The 19,515-nt window shown below is 45.9% G+C and overlaps 2 protein-coding genes across 5 annotated transcripts in view; one reads left to right on the forward strand and one right to left on the reverse strand.

The window, feature by feature from the left end:
* Window positions 1-19,515, forward strand: part of RBFOX3 (RNA binding fox-1 homolog 3) — a 3,087,537-nt gene that overhangs the window by 2,139,542 nt on the left and 928,480 nt on the right. The window lies entirely within an intron of this gene.
* LOC138448037 (streptococcal hemagglutinin-like) overlaps window positions 2,456-19,515 on the reverse strand; it is a 140,704-nt gene continuing 123,644 nt past the window's right edge. Inside the window, exon 5 of the mRNA XM_069604576.1 lies at window positions 2,456-2,497. Within this exon, the coding sequence (XP_069460677.1) occupies window positions 2,456-2,497 (42 nt within the window). The remainder of the gene's footprint in view (window positions 2,498-19,515) is intronic.

Raw genomic sequence — 19,515 nt, forward strand, 5'->3', positions numbered from 1 at the left:
TCTCAGAGGGACCCGGAGACCAGTCAACTGCATCCAGTGGCGTTTTGGTCGCAAAATTTCACAGCACCAGAACTGAACTATGCTGTAACCAACAAAGAGCTTCTAGCCATCAAGGCAGCATTCAAAGCTTGGCAGCATCATCTCCTAGGGGCCAGACACACCATCACTGTGATTACAGATCACCGAAAATGTACAATACCTAAAATTGGTCTTCTCGTCACCTCCGATGGGCATTATTTTTTGCAGAATACGATTTTGTGATTACTTACCGACCTGGTTGCTGAAACGGCAAGGCTGATGTGCAGTCACGCATAGGGATGGAAGAAGCATATTCAACTTTGGACATAGTACCCATCATTCCAGGGGAGAGAATCCTTGGAATCACAACCACACTGACCCTGGATGACATACACAAGGAAATTTCACATCTCCTCGATTCCAAGGTCTTACAAGACTGGTCACCAAAAACAAACATCATTCAGTTGCTAATCATTTACCTTATTTCCAAGGAGGTCTCTTCTTACCTAGTAAGGAACTTCAAAAACAGGTCATCTCAAATTAACATGAGTCATTGGTGGAAGGCCACCCTGGAATTGCAAAGGCTGAAGCCAAAATCAAGAGATATTTTTGGTGGCCGACATGGCGTAAGGATATCAAACAATTTGTGCTTTCATGTGGCATTTGTGCTCAGAACAAGGCCCAGAAAAAGAAACCACCTGGTCTACTTCAGCCTCTAGATGTTGCACCTACACCCTGGCATACATTGTCTCTTGACTTCATCACAGATCTACCTCCCTGTAACGGCTTCAACACCATATTGGTGGTGGTGGACCTGTTTTCTAAAATGGCCCATTTCATTCCGTTTAAAGGTTTGCCCTCCGCTTCAATTTTGGTGAAAGAATTCTTAGAACAAATTGTCCGAATACGTGGATTCCCCTCCGTCCTAGTCTCAGATCGGGCCAGTCAGTTTATCTCAAAGTTTTGGAGAAAATGTTGTCAGTTGGCCCAGATTGACGTAAGACTTTTGACCAGTCACCATCCCCAAACAGATGGTTAAACCGAAAGAACCAACCAGACTCTGGAACAATACCTAAGATGCATGTTGCATCAAACTGAAAGCAATTGGAAGGACATTTTATGGATAACCGAGTATGCCTACAATAACTCTTTGCATTCCAGCACGGGGCAAACTCCATTCTATACAATATATGGAATGCATCCACAAACATCAGAACTTGACCCACCACAACATTTGGAAATGCCTGCCGTAAGCAGTCTGCACACAACCATTACCCAAGCCTTCAAAAGAGCAACAGAACATTTGAAACAAGCTAAAGAGAGACACAAGAAATGTGCAGATCAACATAGGAGCGAAGCTCCAAAATACCAAATTGGAGATGAGGCTTGGTTAGCCTCAAGACATATACCACTAAAAGGAACCCACACATTTAATCCCAGGTTTTTGGGACCATACACCATCAAGGCCATCATCAACCCTATGGCAGCAAAACTGGAGCTACCTCCAAACATGCGAGTACATCCCATATTCCACGTTTCCCTGCTGAAGCCAGTACAACCAGGAACTCGGATAACAAAACCGCCAAGACCCATTTGGGTAGATGGGGAATCAGAATTCGAGGTCAAAGACATTATAGATTCGAAGTGGGTCAAATCAAAACTTTTTTATCTAGTTGACTGGAAAGGCTATGGTCCTCAAGAAAGGTCATGGGAGCCAAGTGACTTTGTTCATGCACCACGCCTGGTGAACAGTTTCCATCTGAACTATCCGACCAAACCAGGACCAGTGGGACAAACCACCTTGGGAGGGGCCTTGGGGGGGAGTGCTGTCATGGTCCATACCCCCAAACATCAGGTACAGACCAAACAGCCCAAGGCGTTGGGTTCCATGGGGGCCTTAAAGACCCCAAAGGATCTCGTAGGAGCTTCCTGGACTCGGTCCTGGCACCATTGGCGCCAGGCTCATACTGCCATCACCAACATGGGACGTTTCAAACCAAATAAAGCATATGTAAACCAATCTGAAGCAGGTTGAAGGGATTACTTGCCTTGGGAATATTTGCTTGGGTGTGGTTGCTGGGACTACTTTACTTGGGGACTACTTTCAGAAGACTATATAAGCCTCACCCTTGGTACAGAACACGCTTCGTGTTATTCTGCACTCCTGCAGCGTAACGCTCACCGTGTCTGCAGCCCCAGGCCAGCCATCGGCCACGCCCATCCAGTTATCTCAAGCTACCTGCAAGGAAAGAGAGAGGCTAGAGAACTGACCAAGATGCTTACCTGACTCTGCTTCACGGCCGTTTTTTGGAGTCGCCGCTTCTTCTGAGCTGAAAAGGAAAGGACACCTGATTAGCTGCGCAGCCCACGCAATCTTCATCGCAGTTCAGCGCAACGCTAATACTTACCAGTGATACAACGGAGCATCATCACATGATCACTGCTCCATCATCCGATCACCGCTCCGGAGCGGCTGCATCTGTAAAACACAAAGAAAGACATCAGGTTAGCGGTGCAGAGGGGAAGGCCTCATTCAGACCTATAATTTTGCGCAACGCCGCCCTGAAGGCAGCAATCCTCACGGACTCACAATACTTCATCACTCAACGTCTGTCCAGGAGGTTCCGCCCCTGGGAATATAAAGAGCAACAGGTTAGTTGTGCAGAGAACTATACCGTGTGGAAAGACGTTCGCATAGCGCTGGCGCAAATGTTACCTGGAAGCCAGCTATCACAGGACCTCTCTCCATCTTAAGCACAAAGTGGAAACCTGTAAGGAAGGGGGCACAGGAGTGGACTTTAACAACTGGAACTCTTAAGCAATCCATACCATTGGAATAAGACTTACCATTGAGTCACAGTTGTCTGGAACTTGGTAGGATCAGTGAAGTAACTAGATCCTTGAAGTAATACGTACCCTGCAAACAGTCTCAGGATGGAGAGCTCGCTATTCATAAATCAAAGGTGAGCTATAGCAGTTGGGGCATGCAAGAGGACGCCACGGGAGGCGGGAGTTGCTCTCGTCCATATGGTTGGGTAGCATGTGATTTAACATTGTAGGCAAGCCTGCTTTCGTGACGTAGTCAGAGGGGAGCACAAGACACCACTCATCGCCGGATAGTCCAGCTCCGTTCGGCGCCCCTGTGGAAACCAGGTGAGCGTAACAGATCCTGACTATTGTATTATTGACCATCTAAAGTGTTATCTTGCTATATGTTTTCCCAACTGTTATTCTACTATGATTGGTGCCAATCTCTTGTTTTTAGACTCTGATAACCAGCCAAATTAATACTATTGTTCTATATTTTCAGTTTACAACCTATCTTTATCACAATTACACTAACATATTCATAATCCAAACCAAATGTGCTCAACTATTTATACAATCGTCTTTCTTTACTTTTTCAAAAGTAAAGAAACTTTCGAACCCTTTCGTATCGACTATTACCCAATCGACCACTTTGCATTCAGTCTGTGGGGTAACCATGGGGACCGGACAGGAATTTCTTCAAAGAGGCACCTGCCGACCGTCTCGTTTTACACACGTGATTTCTCTGTTCTCCACAGGAAACTCTGCAATCTTCTGGCTAATGGTGGAAGATGTCAAGAACCTGAGAGTTTGGATCCACACCATCCTCTGCTACCACAATGTGCAGTAACACCTGGAACATTCCAATTGCCGAATGGGATTACCAAGCAAATGATCTCTGAGTTATATGAATGGACAGGCTCAAAGAATATGGCAAAATACTACTTTATTATCTGTTCAATAAATTAGGGAAACCTGGTGAACAAACAGATTGTAGCTCACACACTCTCAAGGCATTTTAATTACACAAATGGATTTATACCTCAACATATATCAGCCATGATGTCATTCTACGTGATAAACAAAACCTATCGGGCAGATGTATATATGAGTATTAGTATCATCATTGGCGGCCCCTTATCTGGAAAGCACACTTTAGACAGCTTCTAACTATGTAAAATACTGATAATAACATAATACCAGCAGTGGATAAACTTAATGCAAAAATGTATGGTCCAAAATCACACAGGCCCCATGACTGGTTGGCACTCTCTTCCAACCTTGGACATTCGACCCGTTAGCAGCACGTAAGCAATGAAACCCAGGTGCAAGGGAACATCAGACATCTGCCCTCCTTAGCTAATTAGCCTACCATATCTCATCAGTTAGGCCCTAAGCCAAAGCTTCCTATCTGTAGTTGACCTTACTGACTGTTCTCTTCCTTGGAGCTTTAAAGGGAATGAAGGTACATTGATATCTTCGTCTGGAGCTTTATGAATAGGCCTTGTCTTCTGGTTTTGCACCACGTGTAAGGAGACCATGATTTTGTCAATTATGTTCTTTTATTTAGAGGTATTTGATTCAATTATATTGGGTGCTCTGGAGACATGGTTGCTCCGTCTTGCATGTGCTTTCAGCATCTTTGATTGTTCAATACTTGGCACTCACAATTATTCACTCATTTACTTAATCTAAGAGAAATATGTCCTGCGTATGCAGCTTATCCTCTTCACCTCCTTTCGTGCCTTGCAGTTGCTTCTTGCTGCGGCATCCATGATTCTGAACCAAGCAAATATCCTTCGTTCTTGCACAAATCTGTATTCCATCGCCTGTCACCTATGCAGCCTTGGTTTCCCTTCTCGAGGCTTCTCGCTTACTATTATACAATGCAATGCCGATGTCCATTTTCTCAACATGGCTGCTTTACTCGCGTTCTGTTTCTTACTTTAGCAAGCTTCTAGATTGCCATATATACCTTACGTTTCTGCATTTATACATCTACTGCATCTCTTGTTACTTATCTTCTACGTGTATATGGTTTTCTTCATATTAGCATGTATGTTTACTTTGTCCCTTTAGTCACTTCTTCAATCACTAGATTTTCATACATCAGGTTTAGTGCGCCCACGTATCTTCTCTTCTTCATGACTTCACTTCACACCTGTCAGACTTTACTTATAGTTCTTCTATGTCCAGTGGTATCCGCAGGATCATGTCTACCACATCACTTTGGGTATACATTCAGTAAGGTTGTCTCAGTGCATAACGTCTCTCGGATCTTCGATGTGGTATTGGGATGACACCAGGTGCCATGCACAGTGTTCTCTTGCTGTTCACCCAATATGATGGAGGTGAGGGGATGGGCTCCATAGATGACATGTACATCTGCCTCTCTACAGAGTCTGTAGAACATCGAGGTTGAAAACCTACACTTAGTACAGAGGAAATAGTGGGATTCAAATCTGGGATTAAGAACATCTGTTTTCATCATCCTTGAACCTGAAGCGCCCTTTCCCTTCATCAGTGCTACATCTGGAAACAAGAACTTCATCACTCAAGAACTGTTCGTTAGTAGATTACCTGCTATGGAAAGGCATTGCCCCAGCTATTCTGCCTATGGGTGGAGCCTGGCTTACTGTTACGCTCACCTGGCTCCCACAGGGGCGTCGGTCTGAACTGGACAGCTGCGGTCTCCACCAATGTGACGCATAGTGCCGAGATGACAGACTGGACTGGCCCACCTAGCTTCGTTTGCTTGGCCCGTAGGAATATTCTTCTGCAAATGGAGAAAGGGAATTAACCACCCGTGGATTTGAGCGTTAAATCCCCCCCACTCCCGCTGTTCTCCCTACTGATCACCTTTGATGTCCCCTCTTATAGTCTCACCTGATGGTTTGGAAAGATGAGCTCTCCATCCTGCATTGAGCGCAGGGGTGCGTAGATAACCAGTTACTTCACTGGCTCGAAGGAATTGGTGAGTTCCAGAACAATATTGACTCTGAGATTCCTGGCAAGACACCAAAAGTATGTAGTTCGTAAGAGTTCAAATATCTGACTTTCACTCTTGTCCGAGTCCTTGCAGGTTGCAGCTTGACCCTAGCGAAGAGTTCCTCGTAGCAACCGGTAATATTCAGGTAAGGATTTGTATTATCCAACACAGTTCGATAAAATAATGTCAATATGTAACCTGTTGCTTTCTCCCTTATTCAGGCGCTGAGAGAAAGTATGAAGTCTCGGGGAATGATGCCTCCGGAGGTAAAATCAGGTAAGTCTGTTGTGGTGAGGAGATTTCCCCTTGTTTGTCCCTTTGTTTCACCTTGCTGTCCTTTTGTTTCCCGTTAGGGGCCGGGGTCAGCGAGGATGCAGTGGAAGCTGCGCCAACCCGTGAAGAGGAATAGTACCCCCGGTGGTAAAATCAGGTAAGTCTATCGGGGGTAACTAATATTGCCTTTGTGTATTCCCTTGTTTCTCCTTGCTGTTCTTGTCTTCCCCTTTAGGTGCCGGAGTGTGGCTGGAACATGCAGAAGGATGCGGTGGAATGTGAAGATGCTGTGAAGGCCAGTGAGTTCAGCGCGGTGCTGCAGCAGGCGAGGTGTCGCGCATAAAATAACTTCTTTCTTCCAGCTCAAAGGCGCGATGGATCGGGAATTCAGGTAAGGATCAAAGGTATTGCTCTTGTTTTAACCTTTTCTCCTTCTTTCTCCCTTTTTCTAGGAGCTCCAGACTCGAGGCGGGCGTGGCAGAAGACTGGATGCAGACTTGCAGGCACGGTGAGCGTTACGCTGCTGGATGCAGAATAACGCGAAGCGTGTGCTGCTCTTTGTGCGTGGTTTAAATAGCATCTGAAGTAGTCCCAGGTAAGTATTCCTCCTCAGCCCCACCCGAGTAAAGAAAATAGTCCCTAGGTAAAGTCGTCCCTTCCAAGCCTCTTTTGGCTTGGAGTTCTTGCAGCTTGGTCTGCATCAGGTGAGTTTGCAGCATGGTCTGCATCAGGTACGTTTTAATCTATGAGCAATAGGCGCCAGGACTGCACCCAAATAGCCCCTAGCAGGGGTTGTTGGGCTTGCTTAGAATATCTTGATGCCTGCTTCTGGGGTTGCTGGACTTGGTCTGGGTCCCCGGGGGTAGGCATCATGGCAGCACTCCCCCCAAGGCCCCTCCTAAAGTCGTTCTTCCCTGTGGTTTCGGTTTGTCTGGGAAATTTCAGTGGAATTTGTTCACCAATCGGGATGCATGAACGTGGTCACTAGGTTCCCATGACCTTTCCTGTGGTCCATAACCTTTCCAGTCGATTAAATAAAAAAGTTTTGACTTTATCAGCTTGGAGTCCAGGATGTTCTTAACTTCAAATTCGGGTTCCCCGTCTACAAGGATGGGGTCTGGTGGCTTGGTTAGCCTTGTCCCTGGTTGCACTGGCTTCAAAAGTGACACATGAAAGACGAGGTGAATTTGCATATTAGCAGGTAAGTCCAATTTAACGGCCACCGGGTTGATAATGGTCTTAATAGAGTAAGTTCCCAAATATCTGGGGTAAAAGGTCTGTGTTCCCTTTAGAGGTATATGTTTTGTGGCTAACCATACTTGGTACCCTATCTGGTATTGTGGAGTATCACTTCTATGCCATCAGCATCTTTCTTGTATTTTTCTTTTGCCTTTTTTAAATGTGCAGTTGCTTCCTTAAAGGCTTGTGTAATCGTAGTGTGCAGATGGTCCACTGTGGGCATTTCTAAGTGTTGGGGTGAGTCAAGGTCTGAGGCTCGAGGATGGTGCCCATATAAGGTATAAAAGGGGCTTTGTCCAGTTCCAGAATGTGCTGAATTATTGTATGCATATTCAGCGATCCAAAGAATGTCTTTCAAATTACTCTCAGTCTGATGTAACATACAACGCAGGTATTGTTCGAGAGGCTGGTTGGACCTCTCCGTTTGACCATCAGTTTGGGGGTGGTGACTGGTCGATAACCTCACATCGATTTGCGCCAATTGACAACATTTTTTCCAAAAATGTGAAATGAATTGACTGCCGCGGTCAGAGACCAATACGGACGGAAATCTGTGTATGCGAACAATGTTTTCGAGGAACTCCTTGGCCAGGATTGAAGCTGAAGGTAATCCATTTAAAGGAATAAAGTGGGCCATCTTGGAAAAAAGATCCACAATAACTAGAATGGTGTTAAATCCATTGCATGGGGGTAGATCAGTAATAAAGTCTAACGATAAGGTGTGCCATGGTGTAGGCGGAATGTCTAAAGGTTGTAAGAGTCCAGCTGGTTTTTTCTTTGGACTTTTGTTTTGGGCGCAAATGCCACAAGACATCACAAATAATTTAATATCCTTTCGCCATGTGGGCCACTAGAATTGTCTCTTAATCTTAGCTTCAGTTTTTGCAATACCTGAATGCCCCTCCATTAAGGTATCATGATAACGGGAAATGACTAGCTCTTGTAGTTCCTTATGTGGCAGAAATAGCCGCCCTTGGTAATCAGGCAGGTCATTGGTGACAGAGTAGTCTGGGCCTTTCTTTACCCAGTCCTGCAGGGCTGTAGGATCATAGAGTTGCTGGATCTTTACCTGAATGTCCTCTAGTGTCTGTAGCGTAGTCATGCCAAGAATCCTTTGTTCAGAAATTATAGGTACTGGTTCTGGGTTCACTTCTGCCTCTCCCATCCCTATTCGGGATAAGGCATCTGCTTTACCATTCTTACAACCTGGTCGATAGGTTATCACGAAATCGAACTCAGCAAAGAACAATGCCCATCGGAGTTGGCGTGACGATTGGGCCTTGGCTGTCTTTAAATACTGTAAATTCCGGTGATCAGTGATCACAGTAATGGTATGCCTGGCACCGAGAAGATAGTGCCGCCAAGCCTTGAAGGCGGATTTAATGGGTAATAACTCCTTGTCGGTAACCGCATAGTTTAACTCGGGGGCCGAGAACTTTCTGGACCAAAATGCTACTGGGTGAAGCTGGCCAGTTTCAGGGTCCTTTTGAGACAGGACAGCTCCCAGGGCTAGACTGGATGCATCAGTTTCCACTATGTATGGAAGTTCAGGGCGCGGGTGCTTTAATACAGGTGCAGACGTGAATTTCACTTTCAGCTCTTGGAAGGCATTTTCAGCTTCTTCAGTCCACATAAAGCGTTTATTTTTTCGCAAGAGTGCTGTGATGGGATGTACAACATGTGAAAAATCCAGGATGAATCTGAGGTAGAAATTGGCAAAGCCGAGCATGCTTTATACTCCTGTAACTGAACTTGGTGATGGCCACTTAAGGATTGTGTCCACCTTTCGTGAGTCCATTCGGACTCCTCTAGGGGTCAGGATAAACCCAAGGAATTCAACTTCTGTGGCATGAAAAATGCATTTTTCCAGTTTTGCATATAGTTTGTGCTGGCGCAATTTCTCAAGGACTGCTCGGACGTGCTTCACATGGTCAGATTCTGAACAGGAGTATACTAGAATATCATCGATATATACGACAACACAAACGTCAATGAGTTCACGAAGGACATCGTTCATGAAGTATTGGAAGGCTGCTGGTGCATTGCACAACCCGAAAGGCATCACCTGGTATTCGAATAACCCATACTTAGTACGAAAAGCAGTCTTCCATTCGTCACCCTCTTTTACACGTACCAGATGGTATGCCCCCCGGAGATCTAACTTAGTGTATATGCAAGCGTCCTTCACTTGGTCTAGTAGTTCAGGGATCAGAGGCAATGGGTATCGGTTCTTAACAGTTATCTGGTTCTATGCGCGGTAGTCTATGCACGTTCTGAGGCCACCTTCCTTTTTGGGCACGAAGAACAAAGATGAAGATGCAGGGGACTTGGATGGGCGAATGAAGCCATTAGCAAGGTGCTGGTCTAAGTATTGTCGTAGATGAAGGTTCCGTAAGGGCGTAGATCCTGCTACAAGGGGGTTGTGCACCGGGTATGAGATCGATTTGACAATCGTACGATCTGTGAGCTGGTAAGGTGTTTGCCTGTTCTTTTTGGAAGAGATCCTGGAATTCTTGTTATTCTGGAGGTAGTTGCACGATTGCTGTGGTTACTGTGGCCAGGCCTGAGTTCAGATATTTCTTTGGGTAACAGGTTTGTGCACAATCCGGGAAGGTTATTCTCTTCTCTCGCCAATCAATACAAGGATTATGTGTTTCCAACCAAGGTATCCCCAGTATTATTTGGAACTGCGGGGCTTTGATTAGATCAAACACAATAGTCTCTCGATGCCATTCCTGACCCAATAATGTCATCTCTGCGGTGGAATGGGTTACAGGCCCAGAGGCAATTTCAGTTCCATCGACTGTGGTGATGACATCTGAGGTGGTTTTTCGGCAGAGAGGTAGATTCATCCTGGAAGCCAATTCGTAGTCCACATAGTTTCCTATGGCCCGCTATCAATGTATGCCTTTACTCCGTGCATACGCGATGGCTGCTTTGGATCTACGAGGACCATTGGTATGATGAAATGCGAGGTCTGAGTATCCTTCTTCAAGCTCGCCAAGCGGACCTCTACGCTTGTCGGGCGTGGTCATTTCCCGAGTCTGACTCCATATAGCTTTTATCAGCAGCTCCTACCACCTTCTTGGGTGGTTTTACGGGGCAATCCCATAGAAAATGCCCAGAAGTTCCACAATATAGACACAATTGCATTTGCCGTCTCCTTTCTCTTTCATTCTGGATTAAGGGTCCTTTAACCCCTCCGATTTGCATGCGTTCTGAAGCATCTGCTCCTTTGGAGTTAGCGTAGGTTTTAACCAACACCTGATTCTCAAACTTGGCTCGATTAGCCTTTCTGTTCTGAAGTCTGTGATCTAACTGGACCACTAAATCTATATATTCAGTGCAGTCTTGAGGTGGGTTCACGACTTGAGTCAAGACATCCTTGAGTTCTCCTCGAAGACCTCGATGAAATAACATGGTTCGTTTTACCTCAGGCAATCCAGTTTCCACTATCAACCTATTAAAGGTTGTGATGTAGGATAGAAGGTCCTGGTTACCCTGTCGTAGGGACAAAAGTTTGTTATCCAGGGCCTGTCCTTGGGAGTGCCGGGCAAATAGTCTTTCCATGCTCATTTGAAAGTCTTGAAAATCCCGAAGAATTGGGTCATCCTGAGTAACTAGTGGAAATGACCAATCAGCTGCACTGCCGCTGAGATATGACAATACAAAGGCTACCTTGGCTTAATCGTTTGGGAAGGCTCCAGGTCTGCATAAAAAGTGCAAGCGGCATTGGTTCATAAACACGGTGAACCTTTTGGAATCTCTGGCAAAGCGTTCGGGGGGAGCTAATGGAATATTTCCTGGTAGGTTTATTTGCACAGGGTTACTCGATGACAAAGGAGCTGGATTTACCCCGGGACCTGGTAGGGGTACTTGTCCAGCCTGGCTTTGCAGTAGTTGCCTAGCAAGGTCATAAGGTTTGCTCCTTTGACAAAATCAGTTCTCTCCTAAGGGCATTGGTTTCTTGACGGGTGGAATGCACTTCAGCCCTCAGTTCCCCTAGTAATTGGGCCAATTGGTCAGTTTCTGAGGTATCCATAACGCCCGGGTGGGAATTTGTGTGTAGGCTTCGCGTTCTGTTACGCTCCCCTGGCTCCCACAGGGGCGTCGATCTGAACTGGACAGCTACGGTCTCCACCAGTGTGACGCGTAGTGTCGAGATGACAGACTGGACTGGCCCACCTAGCTTCGTTTGCTTGGCCCGTAGGAATATTCTTCTGCAAATGGAGAAAGGGAATTAACCACCCGTGGAGTTGAGCGTTAACCCCCCCCACTCCCGCTGTTCTCCCTACTGATCACCTTTGATGTCCCCTCTTATAGTCTCACCTGATGGTTTGGAAAGATGAGCTCTCCATCCTGCATTGAGCGCAGGGGTGCGTAGATAACCAGTTACTTCACTGGCTCGAAGGAATTGGTGAGTTCCAGAACAATATTGACTCCGAGATTCCCGGCAAGACGCCGTAAGTATGTAGTTCATAAGAGTTCAAATGTCTGACTTTCACTCTGTCCGATTCCTTGGAGGTTGCAGCTTGACCCTAGCGAAGAGTTCCTCGTGCAACCGGTAATATTCAGATAAGGATTTGTATTATCCAACACAGTTCGATAGAATAATGTCAATATGTAACCTGTTGCTTTCTCCCTTATTCAGGCGCTGAGAGAAAGTATGAAGTCTCGGGGGAATAATGCCTCCGGCGGTAAAATCAGGTAAGTCTATTGTGGTGAGGAGGTTTCCCCTTGTTTGTCCCTTTGTTTCACCGTGCTGTTCTTTTGTTTCCCCTTAGGGGTCAGGGTTCAGCGAGGATGCAGTGGAGCTGCGCCGACACGTGAAGAGGAATAGTACCCCCGGTGGTAAAATCAGGTAAGTCTATGGGGGTAACTAATATTGCCTTGGTGTATTCCCTTGTTTCACCTTGCTGTTCTTGTCTTCCCCATTAGGTGCCGGAGTGCGGCGGGAACATGCAGAAGGATGCGGTAGAATGTGAAGATGCTGCGAAGGCCGGTGAGTTCAGCGCGGTGCTGCAGCAGGCGAGGCGTCGCGCATAAAATAACTTCTTTCTTCCAGCTCGAAGGCGCGATGGATTGGGAATTCAGGTAAGGATCAAAGGTATTGCTCTTGTTCTAACCTTTTCTCCTTCTTTCTCCCTTTTTCTAGGAGCTCCAGACTCGAGGCGGGCGTGGCAGAAGACTGGATGCAGATTTGCAGGCACGGTGAGCGTTACGCTGCTGGATGCAGAATAACGTGAAGCATGTGCTGCTCTTCGGGCGTGGTTTAAATAGCCTCCAAAGTAGTCCCAGGTAAGTATTCCTCCTCAGCCCCACCCAAGTAAAAAAATAGTCCCTAGGTAAAGTAGTCCCTTCGCCTCTTTTGGCTTGGAGCTCTTGCAGCATGATCTGCATCAGGTGAGTTTGCAGCATGGTCTGCACGCCAGGCCTGCACCCAAATAGCCCCTAGCAGGGGTTGTTGGGCTAGCTTAGAATAACTTGATGCCTGCTTCCGGGGTTGCTGGATTTGGTCTGAATCCCCGGGGGTAGGCATCATGACACTTACTGAAGCCTCCTACAGGACACTTAGACGCGTTTACAGATTGTTTTAATGACCCTTCTTCATTTTAGCTCTTGATGGGTTTTTGTGAGACAGTTGTTTAGTGCGTTTTCCAAAATGGACAATATTTTGAATGCATTTTGTTCACAGCCAATTTAGAAAGAAACATGTGTTTTTCCAGCGTTTCCCCTATGAGCTTTCAATGATAATTACTTTATCAATTTGCTTAATTTAATACATCAATGTATTTGGCATTTAACTGGTTCACTCATATTCATATTGTTTACACTACTACTGTTTGATGCCTTGGTCCCCCGATATGTCTTGAGCTCGGTCTGCACTACCTACAGATGAGCCAATGGTACTTTGGCTTTAATTGCTTTCAGCCTGGTGGGTGTGTGACAAATCAACTTCCGGGGCACCAGTGGTCCAGGGATGAATATCAGTTTCTAAACCATCAATCAGCCCCAACCTCTACTACACCAGAAGGAATCTTAACAGATTGGAAACGCAAGTAAATTATAAAACTCCTTGTCCAATGTTGGTAACGTGAACGGAATGGCAGGCCTCTGCAAATGCTGCAAGGTCGTGGATTGTTTGTTAGTTGCAACACAGCGAAAATACAATTATTACCCAATGACAAAAGGGACTGTCCAGTCAAAGTTCTATACAAATATTTACTTTAATACTATTACAACAGACAGTTCTACCACACTACAAAATACAACCCACCCTGTAAAAGAACACAGAGCACAGACAGTTTCCTGAAGGAAAGGGATGTACCCTGGAAACTGATAGGAGGGTAGTCGGTAAAGCAATCATTCTTAACTGTTCAAGGTTATTTGGTTTCAGCACCAAGGGAACAAGGGGTCATAAATATCACTAGGGGCCTTCAGAGAAGAACCAGGGGGACAGAACCACAATGAACCTGGTGCTTGAGTTGATCTTGATGCTTGACAGCGTTAAGTAAGTTCCAGGATGCTTTGCTGCTTCTGCAACAGAGTTCAAGACAGGAGAGAGCTGCGGGTATCAGGTGGCAGACAGTTCGGCAAGCGAGGCTGGATGGACAGCTGCAGGCTGGTCTATACGGTAGCTTGAAGTCAAAAATCGTTGTCTCTGTGCTAGTTGGAGATCTGGAACTCTGGTCAAGGCATCTTGGACAGTTTTAGTGAATGCAGCATGACAACAGTCAGTGGTGCATGCGTTTGAGGGCTCAACTGCCTCAAAAACGTCCTTAAAAGATGGACACTGGTTGATGCTTGTTGTGGCACTCCTCCGAGCCTCTTCGCTGGGCTTGTGTCATCCTTTAAGGTGGACGGCCCAAAGCTGAGGAGAGTGTTTGCAGGCAATGGCCCTGTCCTTTGTTCAGAAACTCTCTGGCACTTTCCAACTAGGAAGCCTGCTGGCAGAACCTAGCAGGGCAGGCTGTGTGCTGGCTGGGAACCGGTTATGGAGCTGCTTGACGGGTCCTCTGAGTTCGGTATCTCCCTCTGTGCCAAGGGAGATGTTTAGGGGAGGGATCTTGCTTCCCTCATGGAAATCCTGTCCTCCATTCACTGGCGGAAGCTGTATGGCAGACTGTACCTTCAACCAGGGACTGAATGAGTCCTTACTCCTTTCAAAGTCATTGGATGATATTCCAAAATAGGGGCTCACCCCTCTTTTAAAGCCACATGAGCCCCAGTGATTTGTTCAGGCTAAGCCTACCTTAATGAACCAATCCTGGGTGCCCACCAACAATCTTCTGCTATGCGTGAGGTCATAACCAGAGTGCTTTACAACAGGAAAGGTAAGTGGTGACAACATGTACTACTAATTCCCACCCATATTCCTGTCTGTTGTGGATCAAAGTGTCTCTCTGGTTAATTTAGCTCTCTGAGACTCTTGATCAAAGTGCTGGTCTCCCTTGAAGTTTGTGGTGAAAACAGACTTTCTGTCTCCATCAAATCGCATATTTCTTCCCTCTGAAAGGGGGTTCCGTGCAGGGGTTGCCTACTGTAAACAGTTGTCCCAAACATGACATCCACAGCCCTTAATACAGAGGGATGAGAGCTAGCTTCAAGTTGACACATTGCATATCAAAGAGGTGTTTGTTTCCTGTCCCTTGTGTTAGTTCTGTGACCAGGCCTCTTCGCAAGCCTGCTTTCATTTAACTCTCATCAGTATGTGCTGCCACCACACAGAACTTTGACAATAGAACAGAGCGGACCCATGGAGCCTTTGATATTTAATTACTCTAAGCTGTTGCCTTCCCCCTTCCTGAGATGCTTTGATGTACCTGTGGCTGAAGGGTGTGTCCCCCTGGAGTACACTTGACTATATGTTTGTTGTGCTGCGAGCATAGGGAAATATATGTGGAGTAGCCCCACACATTTTCTGTGGTTGATCTCCCATGATTCTATTTCTTGCAAAATTTAAATAAAGCCCAGGTGAACGCACACTCCCTGCGCGGATGTTCGAATTCCTCACAGGGTGTTTTGGAAGATCAACTGTAGCACACCGAGTCTGTAACCACTCTCCCACTTGGTGTTTGTATTTCATTTATTTTATTTATTTTATTTTATTTATTTGTTACACGCCCAGACGCTCAGGTGTCACGGCGAGGATATAAGATGCCTTAGGAATTAGTCATATTCATACATTACATTAGTTGCTTTACATGATATAGGTTACAAACATATTCACAAAAATATACAGTGGCCTAGGTATTCACAGCAGTATCCGGTGGGAGGGGACCTATCTTTGGGTGCTAATATTGGTTGAATAACCAGGTTTTTAGCTGTTTCTTAAAGGTCGTGAAGGAGGATGCTTTTTTGATGGTGGTGGGTAGGGTGTTCCAGTGTTTGGGGGCTAGAGTGGTGAAGCTGCTGCCCCCTGCTCTTGCGGTTTTGAATCGGGGGGGGTCCAGGAGGAGTTTGTCATTGGATCTCAGTAGTCTAATGTTAGTTTTAGGATGCAGAGTGTTGTTGAGGTAGATGGGTCCTTTTTTTGTGATGCATTTGTGGGTGATGCATAATGTTTTGAAAATGATGCGGGCTTTGATGGGGAGCCAGTGGGCATCTTTCCTGGTCTTGGATATATGGTCTGATTTTTTTATACCTAGCGCTGCCCTCAGGACTTTGTTTTGCAGAAGTTGCATTTTGGCTAGGTTGGTGTTGGATGTGCCCAGTAGTAATACATTACAGTAGTCCAATTTCGATAAGACCAGTGCTCTGGCCAGGGTGAGGCAGTTAACTGGAGTCAGAAATTGGCGGCTGAGTGCAATTAATTTGGAAGTGTAGGCCGTGGAGGAGGAAAGTACATTGATCTGTTTAGTCATGGTCAGGCTAGCATCGAAGTACACTCCCAGTGTTTTTACTTGTTTTGATACTGGAATATTGGTGCCGTCGATGTTGATGGTTGAATAGTCTGGCTGGAGGGTTGCTAATTTGGCTGGAGCTCCTACGATGAGGACTTCCGTCTTCTCATCGTTAAGACATAGGCTGTTTAATGCCATCCAGTTTTGTATGATGACGTAAATTTTATTGATGGTTGAAGTGTCCTGGTCATAGTTGCCTGTAAGGGGTATAAGGATCTGAGTGTCATCCGCAAAATTTGTGTATATGACACCCATATCGTCGAGTGCTGAGAACAGGAGCTTGGTATATGCGTTATACAGCGTGGGGGAAAGGCAAGAGCCTTGGGGCACTCCTATGGGGACTGGGATGGGGTTGGCTGCTTCTTTGCCTATGGACACTCTGGAGGTGCGGTCAGTTAAGAATGATTTCACCCAAGCAGTGGCTGCCCCAGAGAAATTAAATTCACGGGCGAGTGAATTACAGAGTTTGTCATGGTCAACCAAGTCGAACGCAGCTGAGAGGTCCAACAGCAGGAGAATGCAGAGTTTCCCTGAATCTCTAATGGCATCCATCTGGATTTTGAGGTCCAAGAGAGCTGTTTCAGTACTATGGTTGGGCCTGAAGCCTGATTGTCTGGTACCGAGGAGCTGGTTAGATTCTAGATGGGCTTGAATTTGGTGGTAGGCTAGTTTGTCGATGATTTTGAGTAAGAATGGGACCGTGGTTATGGGGCGATAGTTGGTTGGAATGGTGGGGTCTAGATTTGGTTTTTTTAGAAGTGGTGTAACCCAGGCTTCTTTAATGCAAGTCGGAACTGTATTGGAGTTGAATGAGGCATTGACAAATTTAGTGATGAGGGGGGTCAGGGTGGGTGCACAGGCTTTGACTAGTTTGGCTGGGACAGTATCACCTTTGCAGTTGGATGCTTTTAGTTTGGAGATAGTCTCGAGTACGAGATTGTGGGTGACTGGTGTGAATTGGAAGGGGGGGTTGGAGTTGTCACTGGAAAGGGTACAGGGATTAGAGGAGGGGGGGGTTTTTGTAGCTAGGAGTAATTTTTTGGAGTTGATTTTGTTTTGTAACATAGTGATTTTGGAAGCAAGAGCATCTTGTATAGTGGTACACCATTCTTTGCTTGTGTTAATGGGAGTGTCGGTCGGAAGTGGGTTTTCAAGTTCTCTAAGGATAGAGAAGAGCTCTTTGGAATCAGATGCTGCATTGCTAATGCGAGCATTGTAGGCGTTAGCTTTATGTGAGATGATAGCTGATTTGTAGAGGGTATTTGCGTCTTTGAATGCTTTAGCTGAGTCTGGGGAGGGATGTTTATTATGGGCATGCTCAAGAGAGCGTTTTTTCCTTCTAAGGGCGATTCCTCGTTGAACCAGAAGTTGGATTTTTTATTGAGGCGCCTTAGTTTGGAGGTTACCGGTGCTATGGTGTTAATCGCTGTGGAAAGGCATGTGTGGTAGTACTCAGCGATAGTAGTTGGGTCATTGCTGAGGATAGATTGGGTATCTAGCAATTTATTCAAAGTGGGATCGAAGTTCTCAGCTGTGAGCTTTTTAGAATTTCTACTTTCGATGATGTCCATAGGTATGTTCTTGGGTATGCAAGGTTCGTCACTAGTGATTGTAAATTCTATGCAGAAGTGGTCTGTCCAATTCAGTGCGGTAATCGGGCCTAAGGTGATGTTGGTGTTGAGGGTGAGGATCCAATCGAGGGTTCTGCCCTTGGTATGGGTGGGGGCATTGACGTGTTGGCAGAAGTTCATGTCATTTAGTGCCAGGAGGAGGGCGGTTGCTTTGGAGTCTTGGTTGTCATTAAAACCTAGATTCAAGTCACCAATGATGATACATTTCGTTTTAGGTTTGAGGAAGGGCGCCAGTATTAGTGGGATGTCTGTTTCTGGGTGGCTGTTTGTGCTAGGGGCTCTATAGATGACAACTATGTTAATTGTGGTGTTTTCATTCAATGAGAGTTTGGCGAGTAGTAGTTCGTACCCTGAGATTATTTCAATGGAACTAGATCTAAGTTTGATAGTGTTTTTTGCAATGATGGCCACACCGCCTCCTGGAGTGGTGGTTCTATCAGATCTGAGAATGGTGTAATCTGGTGGAATAGCCAGTGCTAGCAGAGGGCCTGAAGCTTGGTGTAGCCAGGTTTCTGTAATTACTAACATGTCAAGGTCAAGTTCGATGATGAGGTCATGAATATCAATGGCGTGGGCTCCAAGGGAGCGGGCGTTAATGAGTGCATTTTTGAGACTGATGGGGGGGTTGGGCTCCTTAGAGGGTGTATTTATGGTTGGTGGGCCACCTAGTGGAGTGGTTTTAGTTGCTCTAGGCTGGGTGTGTTTGTCGTTGGTTGTGTGGGTCGTGGGTTTGGGTGATCTAGGAGGCTGGGTCTTGGTAGTAGGGTTGTGGTATGGTGGTCTAGTGCGAGTTCTTAAATGGGATGTTCTTTCATATCCTAGGATAGGGTGTGTTTTACCATTGCTTGAGGGGTTGGGGTATGCATGATCATAGACATATTTACATATGCACAGAAATGCAAACAAGCACACACACGCATAACACATACAAATGCACGTATACACAAGAAAGCACTTCTACAAACAACCTGTATATGTACACCTAACCCTTCTAACAGACACACCACAGAGTATGCACAGGCATGCACACAACAAAGACACACCATGTGCATGGTTTGAATCCAAAGTAAGAACATGGACACCATGCAGCTCAAATCTGCATAAGAAGGTGGTGTGTGTAAGCACACACAAAGACCCACAATAAAACTACACCCCGTTATATTAGTACTAACACACTCAACGCAATAGCACGTCTGAGCCTGAAAGTTCTCAGCTGTGCCTTAGGTGTGTGTGCGCGTGTGCATGCCAGCACTAACTCTGAGTGGCTAGCATCTTTGGGTTTGAATGAATGTTGTTTTGTAATTGGTGCTTTGACCCACAACCCAGCTCCAAATCTTCTCACTTCCGGAGGCTCTGTGTCAGTACTTTCAGCCTTCATACAGATCCACGTTATCTCCACAAGAAATTACAACATCACGTTATTTCTCTAACCATTGGCCCTTTGCCTCAGAATTGTAATTGTAATTGGGTATTTATAACACGCTGTTTCTAAGCGCGGGCCCTCCTGTGTTGCTCTGCGTCTTCTTGATTCCAAGGCGAGCATGTTGCCTTTGAGCTATCCTCCCGATGAATGGAGGCGGGGTCGGGGTCGTAGCATCTGTCTGAATGTTGTCCTGTCCTGCTGGCCATCTATGAACCCTGATGAAATGTTGAT

Source organism: Ambystoma mexicanum, chromosome 3q (genome assembly GCF_040938575.1).
Source record: "Ambystoma mexicanum isolate Mex_15411 chromosome 3q, UKY_AmexF1_1, whole genome shotgun sequence".
Classification (NCBI taxonomy): domain Eukaryota; kingdom Metazoa; phylum Chordata; class Amphibia; order Caudata; family Ambystomatidae; genus Ambystoma; species Ambystoma mexicanum.